Source organism: Apodemus sylvaticus, chromosome 9 (assembly GCF_947179515.1).
Source record: "Apodemus sylvaticus chromosome 9, mApoSyl1.1, whole genome shotgun sequence".
In the NCBI taxonomy this organism is placed as follows: Eukaryota; Metazoa; Chordata; class Mammalia; order Rodentia; family Muridae; genus Apodemus; species Apodemus sylvaticus.
Window position 1 is genome coordinate 107860862 of NC_067480.1, and position 27590 is coordinate 107888451.

Genomic DNA, 27590 nt, shown 5'->3' on the forward strand with positions numbered 1-27590 from the left:
TTGGATTTCAATATAAATGGATCTTGGACCTGAGAATCTGCCAGATGGGCAGACAGGTTATGGTCTGGTGATGTGTCTCCAAAGCTATAAAAATGTAGCCATGGCTGGGAGTTGCACGCTGACATTTCAGAGAATGATTATATGCACAATTTGAGCGCTCTGCCAGTCCTGCCCTCCAAGTGCTTCAACGGCTTCAGCGGCTGCGTTGATATTGGCTTCCTTGAGCCTTCTTTTTCCTTTTTTTTTTTTTTTGAGTCAAGTGAATTTTTTTCTCAGCCCCTCATATTTCTAACAGCGTGATTTATTCATACCAAATTATGCTCCATTTTTATAAAGCCCGAGTTGCTGCAAATGATGCCTGAGGTTCCACAGAAAATATTAATTCCTGATCTGCTGCTATAAAGCATGCCTGCTCTCAGTGCAGAGGCTCTGTCGCCCCGGAGACAGATGGAAGCAGTCTCGGGGTATGATTAACTTCTTAGTCCTGGCACTCTCCTCCCGCTCCTCTGGCCGCAGAGTTCCAGACTGACCTCCAGCTCCTGTGCAAATGAGCAGTCGCTCAGATTGATAAATCGCACACATCCCTCTTCTGATCAGGGTTGTCTGCTATTTACTACTTACAGAGAGAAGTTAATCATAGTCAAGGCTGCACACACATCCTGCCTCTCTATCAGCCTTTGCATATTCTCCACGTTCCTGATAACGAGGCAGCTTCTGCAGTGCAGAGACTCCCATCTTTGTAAAGGAACCAGGATCCATTTCTTACCCTCCCTCCCCATGTCTGTTAAGTGCAATCATCCATATGAAGAAAAAGCACTTAGATTATAAAGATAGGCCCCGTGCAAAGTAATATCTACTAATTGGCTTACTTATCTCCTCCAAAAAAATTGCCACCTTTTCCTGCCCTGGCTGCCTGTTGTTTTCATCCTTTGGGGACACCAGTGGGGCTCAAACTTCTCAAAAATGCAAAATATCAAATCAAATCATCAAACTAAATATAAACAAAAACACACAATCAGGTATAGAGAAGAACCAAAGTCACACGGACCCAGCTTCCCACAACATGTCTGTCCTGCCATCTCAGGGTGGGTCTGGGAGGGCCGGCTGGGACCCAGCTTCTCACTTCGTATCCACTGGTGTACTCACTGGTGTACTCACTGGTGTACCCACTGGCATACCCACTGGCGTACTCACTGGCGTACTCACTGGCGTACTCACTGGCGTACTCACTGGCATACTCACTGGTGTACTCACTGGTGTACTCACTGGCGTACTCACTGGCGTACTCACTGGCGTACTCACTGGTGTACTCACTGGTGTACTCACTGGTGTACTCACTGGTGTACCCACTGGTGTACTCACTGGCGTACTCACTGGCGTACTCACTGGTGTACTCACTGGCGTACCCACTGGTGTACTCACTGGTGTACTCACTGGCATACCCACTGGTGTACTCACTGGTGTACTCACTGGTGTACTCACTGGCGTACTCACTGGCGTACTCACTGGTGTACTCACTGGTGTACTCACTGGTGTACTCACTGGCGTACTCACTGGTGTACTCACTGGTGTACTCACTGGTGTACTCACTGGTGTACTCACTGGCGTACTCACTGGCGTACTCACTGGTGTACTCACTGGCGTACTCTTCCACGACTCTGCGGACTGCACTAGGAACAAAGCCCCCTGCTCTGGTCGGAATATGAGGTGAGTTTTGAAGCTGGGCAATGGATTCATTACAGCTTTGATTTCCAAAGACTGTTTATTGATCACAAGACTCCCCAAACTTCAGAGCTCATGCCGCGGGTGTTAAGCTCTGGTGTGCCAGTGTATTGTGGAGAGAGATGGGCCAGGACTGTGTGTATCTGAGAAAGTTAGACAAGGGCTAGTGAGTGGCTTAGCTTGTCACTAAAGCTGGACTCTGAGTTTGATCTCTGAGATCTAAGTGGAGAAGGCTGATTCTTGCAAGTTGTCCTCTGATCATGAAACATAAGCATGCAAACATGCACCTGTATACACACATACACTCACCTGTACACACAGACACACAGACACACACACACACACAGACACACACACACAAACACACACACACAAACACACACAAACACACACACACACACACACACAGAGTGAAAGACATCTTTTTAATAAGGTACAAGAAAGGGTTTCTTCAATGAAGAAATGATGTTTGAAGAGACAGATGGCCAACTCCAGAATCACAAACCTAGAAAACATGTCAGGCCTGAACAGGCTTGGTCTTCTGGATAAAAAGGGGAGAGTGCTATGTAACTTACGGAATATTATAGACAGAAGTGAGACTCAGAAGTGAGAATCGGCTAGAAGAAGACAGAGTTGAGGAAGCCAGAGGGATTCTGTAGCTTGATGTCTGATAGATTGTGATGGTTTACACTGTCAGCCTGACGGGATTTTGAGTTACGCAGGAGACGGGCCTTGAGGGACAGCAGAATTCAGTTTAACAGAGATGGGAAGACCCATCCTGACTATGTGCGGCACAGTTCTGCAGGCTGGGGGCTCCCAGAGCAAAGAGAACTGAGGGAGTGAAGGATCATTTACTGCCACCTGGTTCCTGACAGAGGACATAATGTGACCGGCTGCCCCAAGTTCCTGTCATGGTGACCTTCTTTGCAGAATGCCAAGGAAGTGAGAGCCCAAGTGAACCCTTCCTTCCTTAAGTTGCAGGTATTTTGTCACAGCTACAAGTGATTAATCTATTAATAGATTAATAGATTATCCCACGCTCTAAGTAGCTGCCTCAGGAAGCCATGGTTGGGACGACCAGTTTCATTGCAGTTCTATAGTTGTTCTGGCAGACAGAATATTAAGCAAATAGTACAATGACATGGACCCAAGGCACAATGATATTTTTTTTTCTAAAAATATAGAGCTATTCAAAATATTAATAGGATAGAAAAAGATACCTGCTGTGTGAACAGTTACTCTCCTTTCATTTTTTTTTTAAAACAAACTAGAAAATGAGTTAGTGAATCCAAAAATTTCAGTAGGTGTTTTTAAGTCCTGATTTTGAAGAAAAGCATTTATAATTCATTTTTCTTTATTTTGAAAGCAGGAGCTCACCATGTAGTCCTGGCTGGCCTAGAACTCAATATAAGAGCTGGGTATGGTGTTCTCCTTTAATCCCAGCACTTGGGAGGTAGAGGCAGGTGGATTTCTATGAGTTTAAGAACAGCCTGCTCGCCGGGCGGTGGTGGCGCACGCCTGTAATCCCAGCACTCTGGGAGGCAGAGGCAGGCGGATTTCTGAGTTCGAGGCCAGCCTGGTCTACAGAGTGAGTTTCAGGACAGCCAGGGCTATACAGAGAAACCCTGTCTCGAAAAAACCAAATCTAAAAAAAAAAAAACAAAAACAACAAAAAAAAAAAGAACAGCCTGCTCTACACAGTAAGATCCAGGCCAGTCAGGTTACATAGTGAACCATCTCTAAGTGATTACAGAAGCTCTCACGTATGCCCCAGATAATGAAAATGGAATGTATCTAGAGAGGGAGGAAGTGGTACAATTCTCAATGAGCTAAACAAGCCACCCACAAGATCTCAGTTTGCCCAAGGCACACATCACCACGCACATATACCTTAGAGGGGTGTCCAACCTAGGGCCACGAGTGCTTAAAAATGGCCTCCAATGCAACCCAATACCAAATCCAGAAGTCACTTAAGCAGTGTCTTCACTGTAACTCAGCTATTTGGTTTTTGGACACAGATTTTGTCATAAAGCTGTGTCACAGTGTCGAAAGGCTGAACACACCTGCCTGAAGGTTTGTATTGCTCAAGTGCCTCTGCCCTGAATTACCAAATGCAGACCGAGAGAAATAAAGAGAAGGCAGCTCCCCACAAAGGCATTGCCAGAGTGGTGCAGTAGCATGAGCTGTCACCTGGAAGTGAGCTGAGTTCCTCTAATTTTGAATAAAAACCTCCTGGATTGAAGAGGGGAATGGCCTTTTATACTGGGGAATAAAGAGGTGGTGATCACTGGGACGCTGGCTTCTGGGCACCGCACCGCCTTGACAGGTTCTAGTGAGAATCTTTGACAGAGGTCAAAGGGCTCCTCATTAAGATCTATCTACACTGGCTTCCCAGGGCTAAGTCACAGAGAAGAGACCTTTGATGGTGTCTGTCCTGGTTTCTGATGCAGCCTATCTGATTTTAGAGAGAATGCCCATTTTCCTAAGGTACGGTTTGATTCATTCTGACAGAGGCTGCCGTGATGCGTCTCAGTGTTTATATACACGGCTTTATCAAGCATGCATCTAATAGATTAGGAACTTCATCTAAAGGGTGTAAATGAGTGGTTTGTGGTATATTAACAGAGTTGTAGAAACACTGATCTAATATAATACCACAAGCTTTTCATTACCCTCCAGAAAGGACATATTGTACGTATAGTAAAGGTCATTATATGAACCTGGAATTCCCTTTCTTTTCAAAGCATTTGACCAAAAGACTGACTTTCAAAGAGAAGACAAGAAGAACAAAGAAATAAGTGTAGGAAGAGCTTGATTGGGTCGTAGTATGACTTTGGACCCTTGGTCGCTCTGACCGGAAGGCCTGGAAGCATTGCCTGGGTAGGGTTTCTGAACCGCCCAGCAGCAGCAGCTCTGAGCAGCGTGCTTCAGAGGCTGTCACTGGCGAAAGGCTCTCTGTTGAAATAAGCTAGCTCAGGCTCAGGCTAGGTAATTCACCCAAGTGAGGAGCCGCCCCCGGAGGGAGGAGTGCGGGACTGATCTGGTTCCATCAACAACTGCTCATTCTGAAAGAAGGTCTGAAGGAAGGGAGGACCAAGGCTGGCTAGACAATACTGACATGAGTGCTAGCCACCTCAGGGGCATCTCCGGCTGAGTCCGCCACCGCTTCTCAGGGATTGTGTGGAGATATGTAGAGAGCTCATCCGACTCCTGACAGAGCACGTGTGCGCCTGCGCGTCCGCCCTTGCCCTTTCTGCACTCCTCCCCTCCCCCTCCCCTCTCTCCCTCCCCCCTCTTCCACACACACATGAACACACGCACACATCTTGCTCTGTTCTAGAAAGTGATTCTATATTTCCCCACTTGGTAGACTGCAACCTTTCAGAAAAAACAGGGTGTGAGTTCCAGCTTGTGCCTTTTCTTCAGGATTACGACTCCTTCCGTCATACAAGGCAGGGCAAACAATGGAGGGCATAGGAAGTCCGGTGGGCGAGCAGCACGCAGCGGACTAAGGAGCAGCGCAGGAGAGCTCGTATGCGTACAGCTCGAGAGAAAATCTTATCCTCCGGGTGGACCAATATGGAAAGAGCGAAGAAAACACCTCAAAGTAAAGAAATACTCATCGCTGAGAAGTAAGCTTGACTCTCAGCCAATTCCAGAGTTCAGAATTTACCACACCACTCAGGCCTTCCCCGCTAAGATCCTCGTCTCCCGTTTCACGGCACAACAAGGGATTCTTCATACTTTATGTGAAATACAACAAGCCAAGTTTTGCAGTAATAAACTCCATGCACGCATGACAAATCCAAGCACGCAGAATGTTTAACATCCCAGTTCGCAGATTCTTTAGGGACAAAATCCGATTATGAATTATATGCCACAATAAATAGGGCTCAATGTTTCATAAAGCAATTTATAGTTCATAAAAATGACAAAATGTACCTGTCAGCTAGAGCGCGGAGAGCTGTTCTCTGGGCTGCCTGCTGGAAGAAAGGGTAGAGATGTTTATTTAATATTCTGACTTTTAAATTATGCGCTCAATCAACACTAAAAAAAAAAAGTATCACACACACACACACACATTTTTGTCAAGCGGCCAAATTTTAAACTGTTAGCAACCCAATAGAAAAGTCCTGCTATGTCATGAAATGAAGGTTCTTGGTTCAGGGGTGCTGCATGCAGGAAGGCATATTTGCCAGTAGGGGGCGACTGTGGGGAGGTGCTAAGTACTTCTCCCTCTCAGTGTGGAGCAGGTCTCAGAAACCAGGGCAAAGACCTGAGCCTTATTTTTCTACCACCTGAAATTAATTTTCCATTGTTTTATCCTTATGTCCTGTAAGAAAAAACAAACAAACCCAAAACCCTTATTCTTCTAACCTCTTGTGTAAATCTGTGTTGGTGTGTGTCTTTATGTAGTGTGTCTGCTGCTGTGCATGTGTGAGTATGGCTAGGTACACCTGTGGATGTGTGCTCAGAGGCTAAGGAGGGCTCTGGGCGGCTTCCTCCATCAATGCCTGTCATATTCTCTTGCGTCCAGGTCCCTTACTGAACCCAGAGCTCTCCATTTTTGGGAGGCTGGTTGGCCATCAAATTCCCAGCATCCTCTTCTGTCTGCCCCACTCCAATGTTGATGTTATAGGCACATGCTTGGCTTTTTGTATTTTTTTACGTAAGTGTTAGAGGTTCGAATCCAGGTCCCCAAGTTTACATAGCATGCATGCACTGTTACCACAGAGCCATCTTGCTAGCCACTGATGATATAATTTAATTGCTTTTCATTGTTTTCTTTCAGATTTATTTATTACTTTAGGTTTATTTATTTATCTATTATTTGAAAACCTGATCGTTGACTGAACAATCACAAAATATTATGGGATTATTGATATTTTTAGGCACAAGCACTATCGTTTGGATCCTCAAAACTTCTGTGAAGACATGCACACATGCATATCCTAAGCCCTGCCCTCTGGCAGTGTCTCCTGAGTGTGCCCTGCAGGTGGACTGTCCCAACCGTGGAGCTCCAGATTCAGGGACAGACCCTGACTCAACAAAACAAGGAAAAAGTTACTCCAAGACCACAAAGCAGCAAGCACGCAGACCAGTCACCAGCCACCTATCCTAAGTCTTGTCTTAAACACAGTTCCAACTGTGGGTGACACTTGGCACACTTCAAACTGACCCTCGAGTGGAGACACGGGCTGCCATCAAGACCTGTTTGCCACCTCTGTGCTTAACCAGCCTGGTCTACAGAGTGAGTTCCAGGACAGCCAGGACCATACAGAGAAACCCTGTCTCGAAAAACCAAAACCAAAACCAAACAAACAAAAAACCCCAAACAAACAAAACAAAACAAAACCCCCCCAAAAAAGCCAACAAGAATGTACTAAACATTTAAAATTTTTTCAGGAAAAAAATAGCTATGGTATTAAAGTAAAACACTGTATCATATACCTAGGCAAGGGCTGACTATTAAGAGATTCTGTTGCCTATTCTCCTAAAGAAAAAATGAACGAAAGAAAAATCCTTCAGTGTTTTCACCTGTTTTAAGGTTGGGAAATAATGAAAGAAATAAACATCAGGGTTGAAGAGTCAAGAAAAATATTCCTTAGGTGACTGGTGATTGAAACACTGAAGTCTAGCTGTGAACTAGATGGACTGCCCAATTCTGCCGCTCTAAGATCTGTACCACAGTGACCACATTTCCTCTCCTATCTCTCATCAGCTTCTCCTGCGATTCGGCGGCAGCACGGTCACTTGAGAGGGTTAGGAGAGAGCTTCGAGCGTCACTCCTGAGTGCACTATTCATTCATGAATGGCACTGAGGCTCAAGTCTATAAGACAAAACAAGTTTTCTGCCAGAAATAGTCATCTTCCAGGCTCCTCCCGAGAGATGGCATCTTTCCGACTCCTTTATTTTAACAAGGTTGGTGCTTGGAAACATAATCAGCAGCTGTTCTGGCTCCAACGGGTGCTAAATGAATTACAAGTCACAATCTGTTATTGAAAGGCCATCAAAGATAAATTAAATGTCCCTTTGTAGTTGGGTCTAGCACAGGGCAAGCCATAGATACTGGGTGGGGTTGTGAGGCAAAAGGAAGGAAGGGGCCAGAGGTCCGCGGCAGCCCAGAGTCATGCAGTCTCTTGATGGAAGTAGAACTTATGCCTGGGTAGATATGTACTTTGCACAGATACCTACTATGTGTAGGCAGTGGGTTTGGCATAGGTGACAGGCAAAGCAGATGAAGGTCTCCATTATACCTCTCTGAGTCTGGAGGTGGGGCAGATATAAAAGGTCCACAGGCACACAACAATTTGCATCACAATGGCTGTGGCTGAGGGGGACAGTATGCCTTGAAGTGAAGCAAAGGTTACAGAAAGCTCAGCCAGTGTGGGATAACAAGGCCTGAAGAGAAACTCGTGAGACCAGAGGAATGGGAGAGGGGAGAGGAGAGCCATCAGACCAGAGGAATGGGGGAGGGGAGAGGAGAGCCATCAGACCAGAGGAATGGGGGAGGGGAGAGGAGAGCCATTAGACCAGAGGAATGGGGGAGGGGAGAGGAGAGCCATCAGACCAGAGGAATGGGGGAGGGGAGAGGAGAGCCATCAGACCAGAGGAATGGGGGGGAGAGGAGAGCCATCAGACCAGAGGAATGGGGGGTGGGGAGAGGAGAGCCATCAGACCAGAGGAATGGGGGAGGGGAGAGGAGAGCCATCAGACCAGAGGAATGAGGGTAGGTGAGGAGGAAGGGCTAGATGCAGAGGAAAAGCTACAGCAGGCTTAGAACCTCAGTGAGAAACTACAAGGTCACTATGGTATAGCTCGGTGGGGCAGTGGGCCCACGGCAGAGACAGATGAGGCCAATGTCCAGGGTTACAGGGTTAAGTGCAGGCTTGTGGAGCTACAAGACAACAGGAAGTCATCAAAGGGTCTCCAGGGACAGGAACTAAACAAAGAGTGCTTGTACGGTCTGTGTAACTTCCTGTGAATCTAGAACAAAGTAACGGGATTGGTGAAGAGGGACTGTTTTCAAATGTCAGGCTAGCTTCTGTTTTGTATGGTGAATGTGTTTGCATAAGGAAGTACTACCTGTGAGGTTATTACAATGAGAAATATTCGACAATGGTGAGAGCACTGTTACCCTCTGCACTTCGACATGAGGGAACTGTCTCCGGTGGGACACGGCAGGTCAGGACGGGGGAGGAGCCAGCGTCAGATTCATGCCTGAGCACTTGGTATGGATGGAGACCTCTGGTGGAGATGTGGGGCTCAGGGTGTAGGAGTTAAGGTGGGGTAACTCGTGTGCCCTTAAGTTCAAGTTGCCAATGGATGTTTAGTAGGACGGTGGATAATATCTGGAAATACTAGTCTAAAGTTGTTAGAAACAAACCAAACGAAGACACCAATAATACGACGGTGTGATAGCTCAGTTGGTGTGAGCATGAGGACTTATGTTTGAATCCCAGAGCCCATGTTACAGAAGGAGGAGGAGAAGGAGGAATGGGAGGAGGGAGGAGAAGGAGGGGGAGGGGAGAAGGAATGGGAGGAGGGGAGGAGGATGAATCGGAGGGGAGGAGGGGAGAGAGGAGGAGGAATGGGAGGGAGAGGAGGTGGAGGAGGAGGGATGGGAGGAGGAGGGATGAGAGGAGGAGGGATGGGAGGAAGAAGAAGAATAATGACACACATTTTTAATTCCAACCTGGGAAGCAGGGGACAGGCAGATCCCTGGGGCTGACTGTTCAGACATCCTATCCTATCTGCAAATTTCAAATACAATGACAAACTTTTTTTTTTATTTTTAAAATTAAGGTGGATCACACACACACACACACACACACACACACACGAAAACACATGCATGCATACCCTTGCCTCTCTGCAAAATACACACAACAGTCACAAAATTGATAAATACAGCCTCAGGTTCTGGGCCATGATTTTGCTATTGCTCTAAAGGAACCTCTCTTCGTGCTTTCCTTGGAAAGCGTGAGCACTGTGCATTTCTGGGCTGAAGCCTTCTGCTTAGTAGGCTTCCTCCTCACCCTGTTCTGCACTGGGGTCAGGCGGTGCCACTGAGGACACATTGACTGGGTGCTAACCAGATGCCAGTCCGAGGAAGGAGGGGAGAAAAGCCCCTTGGCTGGGCACCCTGGGCTGTCTGGTTGTTCTAATAAAGACAGCTCTGTGTGGGTACTGCTTGCTCTTTATAAAACCCACATTGAGTAGGCTCCTAAGGACAGGCAGACAAACTTCAGAGGTGACAGAACTCATCAGTAAAGAAAGCTCACGGCTGAACAGGGCAGCAGAGGACAAACCACCGAGGTTCCCGAAGGCAGAGGCCAGTCGACATTTGCAAGGTTTTCTGGCTCTTTCCAAGCACATGCCCCTGACTTGGATTCCACCTAAGCTCTGAGGTCTAGCTTGTTTCCCTCCACCCCCCCAATGCTTCTTTAAGCCCCAACTTTCCTTGCCCCCCAAAACTCTGGGTCAGTAACAGGAGTTAGTTTCCACACATCACTGGGGAGCTCACCATTGGGCAGGGTAGTGGTTAAACTCCTTGTGAGGCGACACAAGGCAGAGAGATCTGTGAGGATATGAAGAGGGGACTTCTGGGCACAGCTGAGTCTTCTGAAGGTTAAGGGAGGCACGCCGAGTTTGGTTAAGCATCTCCAGGGCGTTTTACTCCCTGGAAACACACTCCGAACTATCCTCGACTCTTTTGGGGTCTGGAGCTATCTCCCTTACAGACTTATGGTTTGCTGTCCAATTAAGAGAGCATGTGACCCTATCCGGAGCTCACCCACTACCCTGGAGCTTCATGACTGGACTGGGTGAGGGCGGACAAGCCTGGCTGTGTTAGGTGTGCATAGGACCGAAGGCCACTAAAGAGTCACTGGGATTAACCTGACGGATACACACCGCTCTGGATAACGGAGAGCCCTCAGGATTGAGAGGAGACTCTAGTGAAAGTGGCAGACCAAGGACAAAGCCCTGACAAGACAATTGTCCTTCAGAGGGAGAGAGAGCAGGCTTGTGCAACCACGCGACAGCCTGTGTGCTCGCATCTCCAGGAGAGCAACCATATAAGAGTTTGATACCTAAAGCTGGCTGGGCTTCTAGAGAGTCTACGGGAGGGTATGCCTTTACAGTTCTGGTTCTCGACACTGGGAGATTAAATCTGGAATATGGATGCTGACACTAAGACACAGCTGTAAATCAGATGCTCATTCACCTTCTAGAAGGTTCTCTGGGCCTCACCAGAGGAGATAAGGCCATTCTCTGGAATCCAGAGACATGCATCATGGGGAAAAAGGAACACAGTCAGTTACTGGTAATGAATCTGAAGTTCTATCCTGTAGTGCTTGGGCTATGTACGGGCTCACTGGGTTTGCTGTGTTGAAGGCTTGTGTATAGCTGATGCTAGTAGGAAGTACCAAAAGCTGATAGGACTTGGAAAGCTGTGGAATAGCTGGTTATCTAGGCTTGGGTTGGGGACAGATCAAGTGTTCCTGCCCCCAGGGTGAATCAAGTTTCTACAAGAAACTACTGCTTGATGTTCTAAAGCACTTTGCAAGACGCAAGTGTTGGCTAAATCCTCCATGATCCGCCATAGCTCTGTGACCTCCTCATCTGGGCTTTGGTCACTCGGTGCTCCTGAAACTTGTTCCACGTGGCAATTTAAATGCAGCCACAACCTGAGCAAGGTTCTAACGGAGATGGCTTATTGATAACTGTGATTTAAATATATATCCAAAGCTTTCATTGACACATCACACATGTGCACACACACACACACACACACACACACACACACACAACGTGTGTATGACATTTAATGGTCAAATCAGGGTAATGGCATCTTCGAGATCTCAAAACATTTATCATTTCCCTGTATCAGGGATATTCAAAATCTTTACTAGCTACTTTGAAATGGGAGTAACTGCTGTCCAGCATAGTCGGTCACCTTTACTGTATCAGAGAACACCTGAAATCATTGGGCTTCTCTAAATGCACCCTAATCACACGTATCACCATCTTTCCACCCCCCCTCCCCCATTCTTCCTACCAGACTCTGGAGCTATTACTCCTTGAGGTTCTCTTTGCTGTAGCAGCCAGGCACTAGGATGAGTCATTTCTCTCTTTGTGACTTCCCAAATGCCTCCTGAGCTTGTACAAAGGTCCTCTTTGCTACCTTAGTAGGATGCTTTGGTGGAATCCCCTTAAGGTCCCACTGGTCTTGGTGGGTGGTCAGTAACTGTGACTTCAGAGTTACTTTGTTTTTGTATGAAGACCACACAATGGAGGCAAAATAAATATCTTGGGAACTTTGTTTTAACTGTAATCTATGACTGAAGACCCCATATCTGAGTCTGGCTTTACATCTCATCCAAATGTTTCCATTAAAAAATACCCAGTGTTAAATTAGCATTGTGACGGTCAGGCAGACTGTCCCTCTTGTGCTTTCCAAACTAGATTATGCAAGAGGAAGCAGAGGCAAGGCCAAGCTTGTTATTGGTATCTGGATTTTCACAGGCTCCGTGAACACAGCTTCACAACCATTGTGTGCAAGCACACACTCCTCTTAGAACTGCCTTGGATAAACCCACAGACAGGGCTGACTCAAAATCCCCAGGAGAAACCTGGCTAACCAGGGCCTCCCATGATTCAGTTATGGCAATGATTGTACAAAACATCAAGAAGGAGTCTTTTCTATCAAATACTATAAAACGCAGGTTTAGGATGAGGAATTAAAATCTTTTTTATCTTCCCCACCTGGCAAGACTTTTATGCAAACATTTTAACCATTTCCACTCGGTGAGAAATTTGTTTACACAAAGGTCTAAAGTTCTATTCTAGGCATTTGACAGCCTCAAGCAGTCCTCCTTTTCTCAGGGTAGGAACATCTCTTCCCTTCTTCCTTTGTGTCTTATAAGCCAATTCTAATTGAATAAGACTGGGAGGTTGGACCCAGCCAGTGGGGAAAAGACACAGTCAATAACTGAGTCACAATAAAAACCAAACACATTTTCTGTCTCAGGGTATGTTTGTGTCCTTCCAAGCAGACCCTCTTGACCAAGAGTAAAGTTTGTTATGTCCAGACGCTTCAGTGGGAATGGTGGTGTCTTTCTTTGCTGCCCCAAACATTTGTAACAATTTGGGAGCTCTGTCTGGGAACCAAGCTCATCTTACGGGGTGCCTTGGACTTAGTTTTAACAACAGCCTGATCTGTTTCTTAGAGATAGTTTGATTCCCTTTGACCTAGCCTGTGGGATGCAGGAAGTGCCACGGCCCCTGAGTGACAACAGTGGCTTGCCTCTGTGCTTCTCCAGGCTGAGTGTCTCCTGAGAAGAGTCATGGTTAGGCCATTACCAGTCCCACAGACGTGGTGAAAAATTAGGATATCAAAAAATAAAAACAAAACTTTCCAAAATCTTGTCTGGACCAAACACCTGCATTCCTAACTGTAGATGATCCCTGTGCTGCAGGACAATACCCACACTCAGACCACAGACACTCTAAATGCTGACACTTCCCGACAAGCTAATGAAGAAAACAAATAAAACCCCCAAACTCCACATAATCAGAGTCACAGGACAGAGGATCACCCCTCCCAGTTAAAGGAATGTGCCCCCTGGGGGGGATCTACTTTCCTTGCCAACTGACAGTCCTGCTGAAAGCTAGGTCAGAGAAGAATGGTCCATCATCTCCCTGAGCTCCGGAAATGAAGGATCCAGGAGGGTGGTATTGACATCTGTTATTAACAAAACCTTGCCTTAGTTAAAAAAAAAAAAAAAAAAAAAGTATCTCCTTGTGTGAACTCTGCAATTTTAGCAATTTTACCATAGTTTCCTGTCTGTGTTAATCAATTTTTCCTTATATTCATTGGACCATCTTTTAATTTTTATTCAATTTACATAAGTTTCTCTCTTTTCGGATTACTGTTGGTCTTGGCATATTCTTCAGATTGGGCTTATATAAACCTCATCTGAGCCCCAAAGTCTCTAAAACACCAGGGAACAACACACAGGGCCTCACACATTTGTGGACAGTGACATTTAAGTCAACCATGTCAGTTTTGGAAATTATGGCCAATTAGGATGGAAAGAGTTTGAGCCCCCTCATCCCTCACACATGGCTTAAATAAATGTTTACAGGAGATGAGAGAAAAAGTTTGTTTGTAAGGTGGAATTATCTAATGGAGCCTTAGGGCTGATAACTAAGGCTACCCTCTTACAGAGCACTGACATGTGCTCTCTTGATTGTGACTGACAGTTCAGATGTGTACTCACTCCTAGACAGGCTCAACAGAGCTCCCAGAGGCAGGTGTCTCCAACTGTAGTTATTGTGTTTCCATTCAGAAGGGAAACCAACTCAGGTGGGCGGTGCTAGCCAACTGAGTACTCAGGTACATTGTTACAAGACTAGAAGCAAAACCAAATGTAAGCCACTATTCTTTCATCCCCTGTGTTCCTACTGCATTCAAAATATACCATATATATTGCATAGTCCTTTGGAAATGAGGTGCATTCTGGCCTTGAAATTTTACTTAACGTTTTTAACGGCTAAATCATCATAACAAACATTACTAATGTGTAATTCATCTTCAGCAACACGCCAGCAGCTTGGATGGGTCTGTGGAGCTTAGTAGGTATTTAAGACTATTCTGAGAATGATTTATGCAAAAAATTGCGTAGCTCTTGTTTGAATACAAATAACATCTCTAATACAGTTCATTTCTCATGGAAGAGAAACTTGATTTTGGAGCTGCACACCCCCAAACCTGGTCCTGATTACTGCTTCAACTCCTGTTTATATAATTCCACCCAGTTTTGGCAGGATTCAAGAGCACATACCAGGGTGTTGGCTTTTATGAATCTCCTGAGAGGCAAATGTCACGCTGACTGGATGAACTCTGGCCACAAATCCCAGACATGCACAATGGCTCTATTTATTCAGCCTTGGCCGCCTGGATGCAGATCGACTCTGTGTAATAAATTTTCACAGCCCGAGGAACCTCCACATCAACCAAGCTAAGGCGGAGAAGAAAAACACGCCTCGTGGAACTGGGCTGTGTTTCACCCAGTTACTCTGTCAGAGCTCACTGAAGGTTGACATGCACTGTCAATGCCTTTAAGGTTTTTCCCTTCCAGTGTTCTCAAATACCACTTCACTCTCTGTTACAAAGTTGCCATATTAAAGAGAAACAAGGTGGGGGGGGGCTTGGATGGGCAGAAATCTGCTTTGAATAGTTCACCCCACACTGATATGCGTCCTCTATGGGACCAAGCTGAGAACTGAGACTATTTCTTCGCTACTTCATCAGAGACCAGATGAACCCCAATGGCTCCTTTCTCACTGGGGCTCAGCAGGGGGCCCTCACCTGTCTGGACATACTGGAGGCACGAGGCTTTAGATTCTCCCTGACAGACAAGATTATTACTCTCTGCATTATAAATAAGAAAATAATTGCCTCTTTAGCTTGCAGATTTATGTTAATGACACAGATATCTATTAAATTAATTGTATGCTCTCCAAATATTGATTGGGGATTAAAAGGTAACTTTCCTTCATTGTGTTGAGAAATCAATTAGGCCAATAGAGAAATTCACCTCTACAGATTAAATCCAATGATTGCTGCCTGTAAAATTAAAACAGTCAGTTTAAGTGGATAAACTACACCCATTTAAAGAGAAAAATGCACTTATATAATTAAAACGAAGAGACTGCCCAATCTGTGTGGATAATGTGATTATTCAGAGCTGCAGGCAGACGTCGGCTGTTCAGTGTGGATGGCTGCTCCCTCGATAGCTGTCCCTGAGCTATGGATTTGTCATGGTGGAAAGCCTGCTTGCAGCAGACACCGTCTCAGCGACGGCTTGCCAGAAGTCTCCATCATGTGTCCCTTTCCTTGTGCCTCAGCTGCGATGATTCTGCCTAGAGATTTGCTCCAGCTCACTTCCTAAGCTTTCCCGGACTCAGGAGGGAGAGATCACCGTTTGACCAAATGGTCGGACATTCGTGTTGTTCCGCCTCCCTCCAAATCCATCAGACCTACACTGCCTTTCAGGAACTGTTTTCCGATTCCTTCATGTTTTTTTCCCAGGGAACAATTAACCATCGGAATCTGTTACATACCCATCCAAACAAGAAATTTGGCTCTCCAATCTGCTCGAATCTCACCAAGTGTTAGGAGTCTGAGAACCACCATGACAGCTTTGCTTTCATTTCAAAGATGTCACAGCCAACGTATCAAGTAAATGGACATAAAATTCTGGTGCCTTTGAGAGGGGACAGCAAGGAGATCCCATCTCTCAGTGTCAGGGGCTCCAGCCTGAGATGACTTACAGAACATACGCCATTAGTAGCACTTGACAGATGAGTGTGTAAGGAATGGTATAGAGCTCTTGCTTAGGCAGGGCTATCTGTGAATGTGTGGTTGCTTCATGATATTGGGCCTTATATAGTTTTCCTGTCGTTCATTTATGTTGGGGATTTAGTAATGGGAAACAAAGTCAGGACAACGGTCATCTCTGTGTCTGGATACGAGGAGGGGCTGTAGGAACCAGGCCCAACTTAAGACAGCTCCGTGTGATTATTTATGCATCCGTCCAACAGACAGCACATCTACTGAGCCAATCAGGCTCCTACTCAGGGATCTTCCAGCTATGTTTATAGAAGTAGTTACCGCTAGACGTGAATACATACAGTATAACTAAAGTTAGGGCGAGGTCTAGGAGAAAGAGTAATATTACTGAGAAAAGGACATGCCAGAGTCTCTCTGAGGACGTGAAATGACGCTGTACCTTCAGTATGCACAGGTGTCAACCAGGCCTTTGGTCGCCCTGAGGCAGCTGAGCATGGCTTTTTGGAGGAGCTGAAGGAAGGCCTGTGGGGCTGAAGAGCTGGAGAAGGGGGGAGGCATGATCAAGGCCAGACTGCAGGCTAATGGAGGCCATACTCTGGCCTCTGAATTTTCCTCCAGGTGGGAGAGGAAACCATTTCAGATTTTAGATTAAAAAAAAAAAAAGTTTTTGCAGTGTGCACATTGCAATGCCAAAGATCCCAAAGATCTGGGAGCCAGACAGCAGGCTGGGCTCAGAACACTCGCTGCTCTTGTACAGGACCTGGGTTGGCTCCCAGCACACATACTGGTCAGCAAGCAAGTGCTTGTTAACTCAGGTTCTAGGGGATATGATGCCCCCTCCTGGCCTCAACAGGTACTGCATGCATGAGGTGCACATAGAAACCATGAGATGGGGTCAGGGAAGGCTTGCCTCTTTGTGAGACAAACTAAGGCACCCAGACGAGGCAGGACTCCATGAATGTGGGAACCTGGTTGGTAGACAGAGAGCATCCCAGGAAAGGGAGGTTAGCCAGGCGGGAGGGCCCCTGCCGGCTTGGAGGACTTCAGAAGGGGATGATTTGTTTCTGAATGTCTGACATCGACAGCAGTCAGACACCTCAGCAGCCACAGTAGAAATTCATTTCTAAGTTTGTTTTCTCATCTGTGTGACTAAGAAAAAAATGATTTCCTCTCTCTCTGTGTTTTAAGACACTGAAAGGCTCAGCTAGGTACCAAATGGGTTAAGCCTTCTCAAGCATGCAATCTGTGTATAGTTTCTATTAGAAAAAAGGATTCACAGGCTAAAGCAGTTCCCAGAGCTATTTGCAGGAAGTATTTCCAGTGAAAATGCAGTTTGAGAAACTCGTTATCAATGTTGAACTATCACATCCTCTAAAGGCAAACAAATCATTTGCTTTACCGTCAGCTCTCCAGTCTACACGGGCGACACTGCACCATGAATACACATGGCAGACTGTTTATTCTTGCTTTTCTACCGGACCCTAGTGTGTATTTTACTCTTTTTGTAAGAGGAGCACTCAGAATGAATGATTTTTATACAGTGATTCCCTAACTCATCAACAAGACTCCAGACGGTCGGTTTTGCATATGATAATTTAAGTTGACATTAATTAAATTAAGTTGTCCTATTTGGGTCCAAAGTATACTCTTGTGTAGTCACAAAGAACGTGACTCTCCCACTCTTTTTACCGGTCAGATTTATTTGACAGTTCTATGCATGTGTATACTATATTCTGTTTATTCTGCATTGTAGAGTGGTGGGCTTACTTTTTGATACACAGCTGAAGACAATGATGATGTCCCCCCCCCCCATTCCATCCATTGCCACCAGTTCATCAGGAAAAAGATGGGGCTCCTTCCAGACACATGCCTGACTGTTGCAGGCCTATTCCTTCACCTTCCAGCTTAGGCTACTGAAGCTGCTGCCAGATTGTGGTTTTTGTGACGGGGAAGATCACACCCCGTAGGTAGCACTTGACCTCCTACTCCCTGTCTCCCAGCTTGACCATTCTTTCCTCCCTGTCTTTCCTGGTGCTCCCTGAACCTTGACGGAATCCTCCTCCCCGTCTTCCACAGTGCTCCCTGAGTCTTGGAGGAATCCTCCTCTCCATCTTCCACAGTGCTCCCTGAGCCTTGGAGGAATTCTCCTACTTTTAGAAAAAGACTAATGATAAGACCTCCCCCTGAAACCATGTAGCCTACATGTACGTGAAACACATTTTCTTTCTCTGACACCGTGAGACAATGACACATTTGTTTCCAGGTATAGCCAGAACGCGCCTCCTTCCCAAAATCCTTTTCATAAAAACCTTTATAGTCTTTTCTTCCTTGAGAAACTACCTAGTTGTCTTTATAAATGTTGGTCCAATTGGCCTGTGTGGCCACCTGAAAGGAAAAGAAAAGAAAAGAAAAGAAAAGAAAAGAAAAGAAAAGAAAAGAAAAGAAAAGAAAAAGAAAAGAAAAGAAAAGGATAGATAGATAGATGTCCCTAAGAGCCTCAGGTTGCCATGGACATGAGTCTTACATTCTGGCGCATTTGCCACGCCTTTCCTCTGCCTTTCGTCCCGACTGCCCTTGTGCTCCTGAAGATGAAGGCAGGAGCTGAGGTTAGGAGGGCGACCACTGAAACTCTGCTGTAGGTTTCAGGTCCCCACACAGTGCTGAGGAGATCCGTGGCACTGGCCCAGCGTTTCTACCACAGAGTCCGTCAGAGCTCCACTTGTGACATGAGAAATGCCTGCATCTGTTACTCTTCCTGCTTCTGTGAACATGTATCCTTATTACACGCTGGGGAATCTTCTGGGTATATGCCCAGGAGTGGTATAGCAGGATCTTCTGGAAGTGAGGTGCCCAGTTTCTGGAGGAACCGCCAGACTGATTTCCAGAGTGGTTGTACCAATTTGCAACCCCACCAGCAGTGGAGGAGTGTTCCTCTCTTTCACCACATCCTTGCCAACACCTGCTGTCTCCTGAATTTTTAATCTTAGCCATTCTGACTAGTATAAGGTGAAATCTGAGGGTTGTTTTGATTTGCATTTCCCTAATGACTAATGAAGTTGAGCATTTTTAAGATGCTTCTCCGCCATCCGAAGTTCTTCAGGTGAAAATTCTTTGTTTAACTCTGTACTCCATTTTTTAATAGGGTTATTTGGTTTTCTGGAGTCTAACTTCTTGAGTTCTTTATATATATTGGATATTAGCCCTCTATCTGATGGCCTGTTCAGGCCACTTCTTAGTAAAGTTCCTCTGACTTTGGTCTCTTGCCTATAAATATTATATGTATTTGCATGCCTAGACAGCAAATCACGTGCGCAACATTTCACAATACCTCTGAATCGAGTTTATGATTTTGAAAATCCACCAACTGGCCCATGCATTTAGCCCAACATTTAAAGATGACATAAAAGGGAGAACTCTCTAAACTGTCTCCCTAACCTGGCCTGTTCATCTAAATCCGACAAAATGTACTGTAGCTGGTGGGGCAGATGAAGGAAGTATAGGGTTCTGTCTCTAGTGTTCTTGAAATCTGCTTTAAAGTAAAAACGTTTCCCAGGATGCAGACACGAGTGTGATGAATGCTAAGCGGGCATTTTTTCACCTTAACTGACTGATCAGAAGACTATTTATAGCCCCCTGACTGATGTCTCAAGCTGGTGAATCAACAGCAACGGAGACTATTTGCGGCACATTTATCATTTCAGACAAACAGCCGAGACTGTGCCTGATTATTTTTTATTCATCATCTTCGAGCACCTTTGTGTTCGTTCCTTCTTGCTGTTAATGTCTGTATAAGGCTTCTCAATATTTAATGGTATGGTCTCCCTGCTGCATGCTAATGCACGTAAGGTCACATGCTTGATCTCTAGAAGATCTTTATTTTTGTAAGAAGGAGGAGGAGGAGGAGGAAAAGGAGGAGGAAGAGGAGAAGGAGAAGAAGGAGAAGAAAGAGATATGGGAGGGAGGGGGAGGGAGAATCTATTTCCTAGGGAAGCCTGATTCTATTAGTTTTAGAGAAATGTAATTGTTGGTCTCTATGCCATTAAAAAGCAAAAGTCACAGACTGAAAGCCTTTAATGGGAACTGAGCTCAAGATGTTTCAACAGACTGGCCCAACACACAGAAATCCATCAGCGGCAGTACAGTGTCCAGTACTGAACACCAGCTTGGTTCAGTGTCTCCAGGACTCAGTTTACATTCATCCACGCCTCATCTACAAGATGGTAACACGTGAGGAAGCCTTACCTGCTCACCCTCTTCATCATCACTGCTTAGCTTAAGGTCGTCTTCCAGAGTTCTGAAAGGGACAAAGAGATGCAGACACTTAAGAGCCAAAATCTTTCAATACTGAAACATCACCTTTCAGGTCTTGTTTAATTTTTATTCACACCCTTATATTGCATGTGCTTCTCTCTGATGCACTTAGGGAAGAACAGATAGTCACATCACAAACATTAACCCTCCCGACCATCTCAGGATGAGATGAGCTCTTTGGAGTTGGAAGTTTTAGAAAACAGAACCAAACAGGGGCTGGTCCCTGGGAAGTTTAAATTCCAACTGCTTGTTCAATGAGTTCCAGACTTCAGAACTCAGGTTGTCCTGGGGGATGCTCATGTAAAGACAGAGGAAGAGGAGGCTGGAGAGATGGCTCAGCAGTTAAGAGCACTGACTGCTCTTCAGAAGGTCCTGAGTTCAAATCCCAGCAACCACCTGGTGGCTCACAACCATCTGTAATGAGATCTGATGCCCTCTTTTGGTGTGTCTGAAGGCAGCTACAGTGTACTTACATATAATAAGTAAGTAAATCTTAAAAAACAAAAACAAAAAATAAAAACACAGAGGAAGAGTGAGCAGAATTCTGCTGAGGGTCATGCAGTCATGGTCTTGAGTCACACGACATTCACAGAGGTGCCCTGACAGCCCACGGGCTGGAGAAACTGTCTCCTCCACAATCTGCTGAATAGAGAGAAATGAACAACAGGGCACTCCTGAAGAGTCTATGAGGGCCCTTTCCACAGGCCGCCAGCCACCACCACCGTGTGTCCTGATATAAGCAGTGAGTCCATGAATGGTGGACAGAGAAAAGGGAATACGTATCCTAACATTCTTAGTGAGGAAAATGGTTCTTATCAGCACGGCTTTGATCAGTTCTTCACTGCAGATGTTTACAGAGTTGTCCTCTGCCAAAGGAATCTTGCTCAGACATGCACTTTCTAAAATGTGTTCTGGGCATGCAGAACGGGTCTGCCTTGGAGCAGGGAGAGTCCACTGGCACAGAGCCCAGGGCTTCAGACACTGCTCTGGAGGCTGTCAAGCTCTTGTGCTTAAAGACCTCAATGTCTTCCTTGAAGTCAACCAAATGTGCTTATGGCCATGAGGGTCGGTTATAGACCTATCATACGCAGATACCTTTATAGCAACTTCAATGTTATTTCAGTGACTTTGTGGATAAACTGTGGACTGTGGCTGTCAGGGCGTGGGCTCAGTTCTTCCTGAAGTGTCTACACATTGGGGATGGGTGACTTATGACACCCTTGTTCACCCTGTGGTAAGTGAACGTTGTACTTGGAGATCCTCCTGAGTTAGGTTCCATGAGTCTAGAAAATAAATGTTTTTCTCATCCTACAATGAAGAAATATTTTTTGTTTGATCAATATAATTTGGAAAAACAAGTGCAATTTAACATGTGTACTTTTGGGCTATGATCTCCTGTCCATGGGGCAGAAGGAGGCATTTATATTGTATTAGGTATTCTAAGTGCTCTAGGTAAGATGGAAAGCTACAGGAAGATGTGAGTTGGCTACATGCAAATCCAATGCCATTTTATAGGAGGGGCTAGAGCATCCACAGAGTTTATAGAAGGGGCCAGAGTGTCCAAAGATTTTAGACTCAGAGAGAGGTCCTAGAACCCATTCCCTCAAGGACATCAGGGAACAAGTGTATTTTTTTGACAATGAGGCAATAGTTTAAGTAACTCATATGGGTAAATAAACTAAGAAACAAAGGTGTCACAATGAAGCCTGCAGCTAGGCCAAGCCTCTTCCTCAGGCCTTCTTCAAATGTTGTTACTTTGTGACTATGGTGCAGGAAGATGCTTTAGTTTCTAAAAGTCTATTTAGGTCTACAGAAGGCAGAAAACAAGCTTGCCAGCCCAGTATCTCGGGAAGTCTGCCCTCGGGAGTCAGTGGTGGGTCACACAGTAGAATGGGGTGCAGTGCCTAAATCTATGACACGGACAGGCTGTTATGCGTGCCCCTGTGAGAGTACCTACCGTAGCATGAGTATCACAGAGGTCAATTTGCAGGAGTTGTCTCTTTCTACCACCTGAGTTCTAGGGTTTGAACTCAGATTGTCAGGTGTGGTTATACGCTAACTCTCTGAGCCAGACCAAGGTTCTTATCATTACCATAGCATAATACTAAGTATAGGGGTCAGCACATTTGAAGATACTGGCTAATGGGCTCCTCCTTCCACATCGGGAGAGAGGGCTCACCAAGGCAGATCTGTCTGGTGTTGGTTACACATGGAGTGGGGGGGGGGAGCCGACAGCTGTTGACACGGATTGACTCTTGAGGTCACTGAGTAGAATACACAGTACCACAGAGCGCATGCTGCCTCCCATGGCTGGCTTCTTCCCACTTGCCATTTGAGGCAGCTGCATCATTATAGATAGCCACATCTCAGTACTTCCAAATCTCCATGCTCTGGCTCTGTAATCCTACCGCAGGTGCTTACACCATTTGTAGGAGAATTCTGCAATCTCACAAGAAGGACTTGGCTACAATCTTTGCAACTTAACATTCGATTACCTAACTTCCCACAAGTATCATTGTCTCTCTTTTTAAAACCAGATTAAAGATGTATGTATGTATATGACTATACCATCACTGTCTTCAGACATACCAGAAGAGGGCATCAGATCCCATTACAGATGGTTGTGAGCCAGCATATGGTTGCTGGCTCTTAACAGCTGAGCTATCTCTCCAGCCCCAAGCATCACTGTCTTTGATGAGCATGAGAAACAGCTACACTGTAGCCGGCACCCACTTTCTTGAGACCCCTCGTGTCTCCTGGAGCAGAAACAAGAGCCTGTAGCAGGTTCACACTGCTTTCTTCCTTAGCGCTGTCCTGCTGAGGGGTTTTGACCCACACAGTAGTGTCTCCTCCTTCGGGTGCACCCACACCTCTCCGTGGAGCAGAGCCGTTAATTGGCAGGATCTACTGGCCTTACTTGTCATTTCAGGCTCTCTCAGACTTTATTTAAAGTTCATTTCAGTTTGCTCCCTAGTAACGGCTTTAAAACGAATCTGAGTTTTAATCATGCTGTTTGATTTTCAGATTTGTTTCTACAGCAGGAGTTGCCACCATCCCCACCTGTCTGAGATCAGTCTATGAATTCATTATGCCTGTGTCTGTTCGGAGACAGTGTGTATGAATCTTCATGAGATAGATTTACATATGCAAATATCCATTCTAGCAGCTAGTATTTCACAATGGCCTGCATCTTAGGGTTTATATGGAGGTGATAAAATACCATGATCAAAAGCAACTAAGGGAGGACAGGGTCCATCTCATCTTACAGCTTAAAGACCATCGTGCAGAGGAGTCAGCACAGGGATTCAAGGTAGGAAGCTGGAGGCAATAACTGATGCAGAGGCCATGGAAGAGTGCTACCCACTGGCTTGCCTCCTGTGGCCTGCTTAGTGTACTTCCAAGTATCATCTGGGATTACCAACTCTGGGATGGTACCTCCTATAGTGAGCTAGATCCTCCCACATCAATCATAAGTCAAGAAAATGGCCAAAAGACTTCCCCACAGGCCGATCAAGTGGGGACACTTTCTCCATGGAGATTTCTTCTTTCTAAATGACTCTAATTTGTGTTAAGTTGACACAACCAGTTAGTACCACTTGCAATCGATACCTGCTGGGAATGAGAAAAATCACTCCGGGGTGACCACATGCCCAGGAATAGTTGACCAACACAAAAAGAACTCCATTTGTGCTTGTGATTTTTTCGTTTGTTTGTTTTTTGGTTTGGTATGGTTTTATCTTACAGACATGTACACACGTGCACGCACGTGGTACACACACACACACACACACACACACACACACAAAGTATTTAGTTAAATCTCACCCTCTGTCCTTGTTCCCCACTCACGATGACCTTCCCAGTTACCACTGTTTGGGGTTTCTCTATGTATTAGAAAGTCAGTGTAGATACTGAACATCAGGTGAGCGTATGTATCCACACTGAACTCAGGATTTCTAGAAGAGCAGTCAGTGTTCTTAACTGCTGAGCTAACTCTCCAGCCCCAAGCATCATTGTCTTTAAGAGCCTGAGAAATAGCTACACTGTAGCCGGCACCTGCTTTGCTGGGACGGCCGTGTCTCTTGGAGCAGAAACAACAGCCTGTAACAACAGGTACGCACTGCTTTCCTACTTAGCTCCATCCTGCCGAGGGGTCGCTGACCCATTACAGTGTGTCCTCCTTAACAAAACAACCATGTACTAACGATACTAGTTGGAGTCTCACAATCTGCCTTGGATACAGCAATCTCTGTGATCACTGCCTCTGTCTGCTTTCTCCTTCACACAATGCCTTCTCTGGAGTGTGCTGCTCTAGTGACTGGTCTTTGTTGGACAGCACAGGGCAAAAGCGATGGGAAAGTATGTGGAGACCAGGTGACTTCAGCTGGCCACTGTGTGTGTTTTGTTCGTCTCATTGCTTGCTCTGATAGAGCAAGCCGTCATGGTATGATCGTTTTAGAAAGAATAGCTGCCACTGACTGGTATCAACCAAGCAACCAAGGCTCTGAGCCCAACAGTAAGGAACTGCATCCGGTCAGTATCCACAGTGCTGAGCTTCCAGGTAGATCTCTCTCCAGTTAAGACGTGGGATTATGTCAGTCTTGGCTAGTAGTATGTGGTGTTTGCGGCCCACGACAGACACTGAGCCAGGGGACCCCGCTAAGTCACTCTCAGATTCTTCACCCATGAAACAATAACATAGAGGATGCTGTCTTGAGCTACTAAGTTGAAGGTAATTTCTCAAGCATCAACAATGTTGATGCTTACAATATTAATATGATAACTGACGCATTAGCGGATTGGAGTCTTCAGTGTGTCTCTTCTTAAGGTGAGCCTTTGCAGCCATCATTCAAGCCATCCAACAGAAGAAATAAAGTGAGACATTTTCTAATAGTGAGATTACGGATATGTAGGTGAGATTTTTATTTGTGTCAATATGGTATTTCTATATCATAGCATATATATTTTACACGTACATGTAGGTATTAGGCAACACTTCCATTTTTTTCCAGAAGGTGAGGGTGCTCAAATTCCCAGCATGCCCTCTGTCTCTCTTTCAGATCCTTTACACTGACTGATCGGGTGCTTGGGACAAGCCTGTGGAAGTGACAACGTTGAAAAGCGTGTAGCAGCTGAGAGGGGCAGAAGGCACATTTCCACTGATGATTCCCTTTGGGTGTGAACATCCTGGCGCTCCCAGTGTCTGAGTCAAATATGTCAGCAGCTCATCTTGGTATTAACCCAGTGAGTCTATGCCCAACACACCACAATGCTCTGACATCACAGAAGCACCCGGAAACAGAAACCAACATAACTACCACACGGGTCTGCAGGAAGTACAGGCTTTGGACAACGGATTTAGGGGACATGTCCTAGAAATCTAGAGCAGTAGGAGGCCTTGTGAATGCATCTTGTAAAATTCTGAGCACCTGGCAAGGGGAGTCTGCACACCTGTTACCCGAGCTCAATCCTCTCCCCACTCTGGGCTGTAATAGAGTCATACAGTAAAGCACTGAGATTACTTGAAATTCTCAGCTTTTTTGCTGTGCATTTTCAAGTGCATTGTTGTTGGTTGTTCTTTTCGCTTGGAATTAGAATTCTAACTACTGGGGCTGGCAGCTGGGAGTTTGAAAAGAGGATAGGAACACGGGGCCCCTTTTCTCGAGCACCCCATAGTTCCTCCCAACAAGTGCCACATGCTGCTTGTGTGCTTGTGAACACATGAGGACATTCCATCTTTCCCATCTGGGGCAACACAGAGCATAGTGATGGGGTCGCATTCCTGAACACATTAGACTTTAAGATCGCTTCTTCCTGAAGGAATTACAGGCGGGGTGGGGGTGGGGGTGGGAGGTACGTACTATCATTTCAATCAAAAGACAACAGAGGCTTAGAAACAGCACACTTTAACGGGCAATGCTTTTTCTCCGTGAGATGATTTTGAAATTGCTATCTTTGTTATACCGACTTCTAGAAAATGAGTCTCCGAACCTGGTGTTCCTGGTCTTAAAGGGTTGAGTTTCTAATGGCAGTGGATGCAAACTCAGGCTGTGTAAGAGTATGACCCCATCCTGGGCAGACAACAGAGCAGAGCTCAGAGGATCCAGGCTAGGCATATAAAATGCTCTCGGCTGTACAGACCCAGTGATGGACAGGTCTTTACAGGGTCCTGCTGAAGAGGAACCTGTACTTAGTCATGGGGATAGTCATAACAATGTATCTAGCTGGAGTCTGTGATGCTGAATACTGACTTCTGTCAGTTAATAATCTTGAAACCTGCTCTGCTTGCTAGTGATCTGTTTAATTAGCAAACTCCCAATAATAACTATGTGTTAATGCTAGGACGGCCATATATACTTAGGATAAGATTTGCTCTTTGGGCTTGAAATACCAGCCTCTGCATTTTGTTGTTTCTGACAAGGGAAGAGAGTCCCTAATTAAGGGATTTGTTTGAACAGATAAGCTGGTAGGACTAGGAAGGGGGGAAAACATAATTTCCCGATGAACAAATTCACAGTGTAAGCTCTATCACAGCTCCCGAGAATGCCAGGACATAGCTACTATTAAGCTTTACTGCACATTGGAACCATTTGGGAATTTTTAAAAATGTTGATGCCAGCTTCTACTGTTCCCGCATGCTCTGACTTTAATAGATCTGGAGTATAAGCTGGGTGTCCAGACTTTTTAAAGTTCCCTTGGTGACTCTAAACTGTAACAAGGGTTAAGAGCCACTGTCAACAGGATGAAATGGACTGCACCAGGAGAGCAAAAGGACAGCTCCTGACCTTGGATAATGTCCATGCCTCTAAGGTTTACTTTGTCCACTAACAAAATGGGATGGATGATAGTAAAGACTTATAAGAGACAATTTAGGTAAAAGTGTTGCATCAACTCCACAGCCTCGCAAGGGTACTCAGTAAAGGGTCAGTGTAGACTGCAGTGCTTCTAAACTTACTGATTTGAGGGCCACATCCCTCAAGGTTTTGGCTTCACTGGACTGGCCACAGGCATCAATATTTTGGATAAGTTACAGTGGTCAATCCATTCATGGAAACCCAATCACCAGTGTTGGGGTATGAAGATGGGAGACCATTGAGAGGTGATAGCTATGAATGAGAACAGGGCCATCATCACTGGGAGGCGATTGATAGGTATGAATGAGAACAGGTCCATCATCACTGGGAGGCAATTGAT

The 27590-nt window shown here is 45.6% G+C and overlaps 1 protein-coding gene and 1 long non-coding RNA gene across 5 annotated transcripts in view; one reads left to right on the plus strand and one right to left on the minus strand.

Annotated features, from left to right (window-relative positions):
- The window catches only part of Aff3 (ALF transcription elongation factor 3), a 498796-nt gene that overhangs the window by 73547 nt on the left and 397659 nt on the right, over positions 1–27590 (minus strand). For 3 of the 4 annotated variants that reach the window (XM_052193068.1, XM_052193066.1, XM_052193070.1), the window contains 2 exons: positions 20328–20379; positions 5665–5705 (listed from right to left, as the gene is read on the minus strand). In XM_052193068.1, coding sequence (XP_052049028.1) covers positions 5665–5705; positions 20328–20379 — 93 coding nt within the window. The remainder of the gene's footprint in view (positions 1–5664; positions 5706–20327; positions 20380–27590) is intronic. The other variant, XM_052193067.1, reaches the window with a different exon arrangement.
- On the plus strand, positions 8738–25953 carry LOC127692586 (uncharacterized). Its single transcript, XR_007979487.1, has 2 exons — positions 8738–8955; positions 25457–25953. It is a non-coding gene; the product is annotated as an uncharacterized LOC127692586 (long non-coding RNA).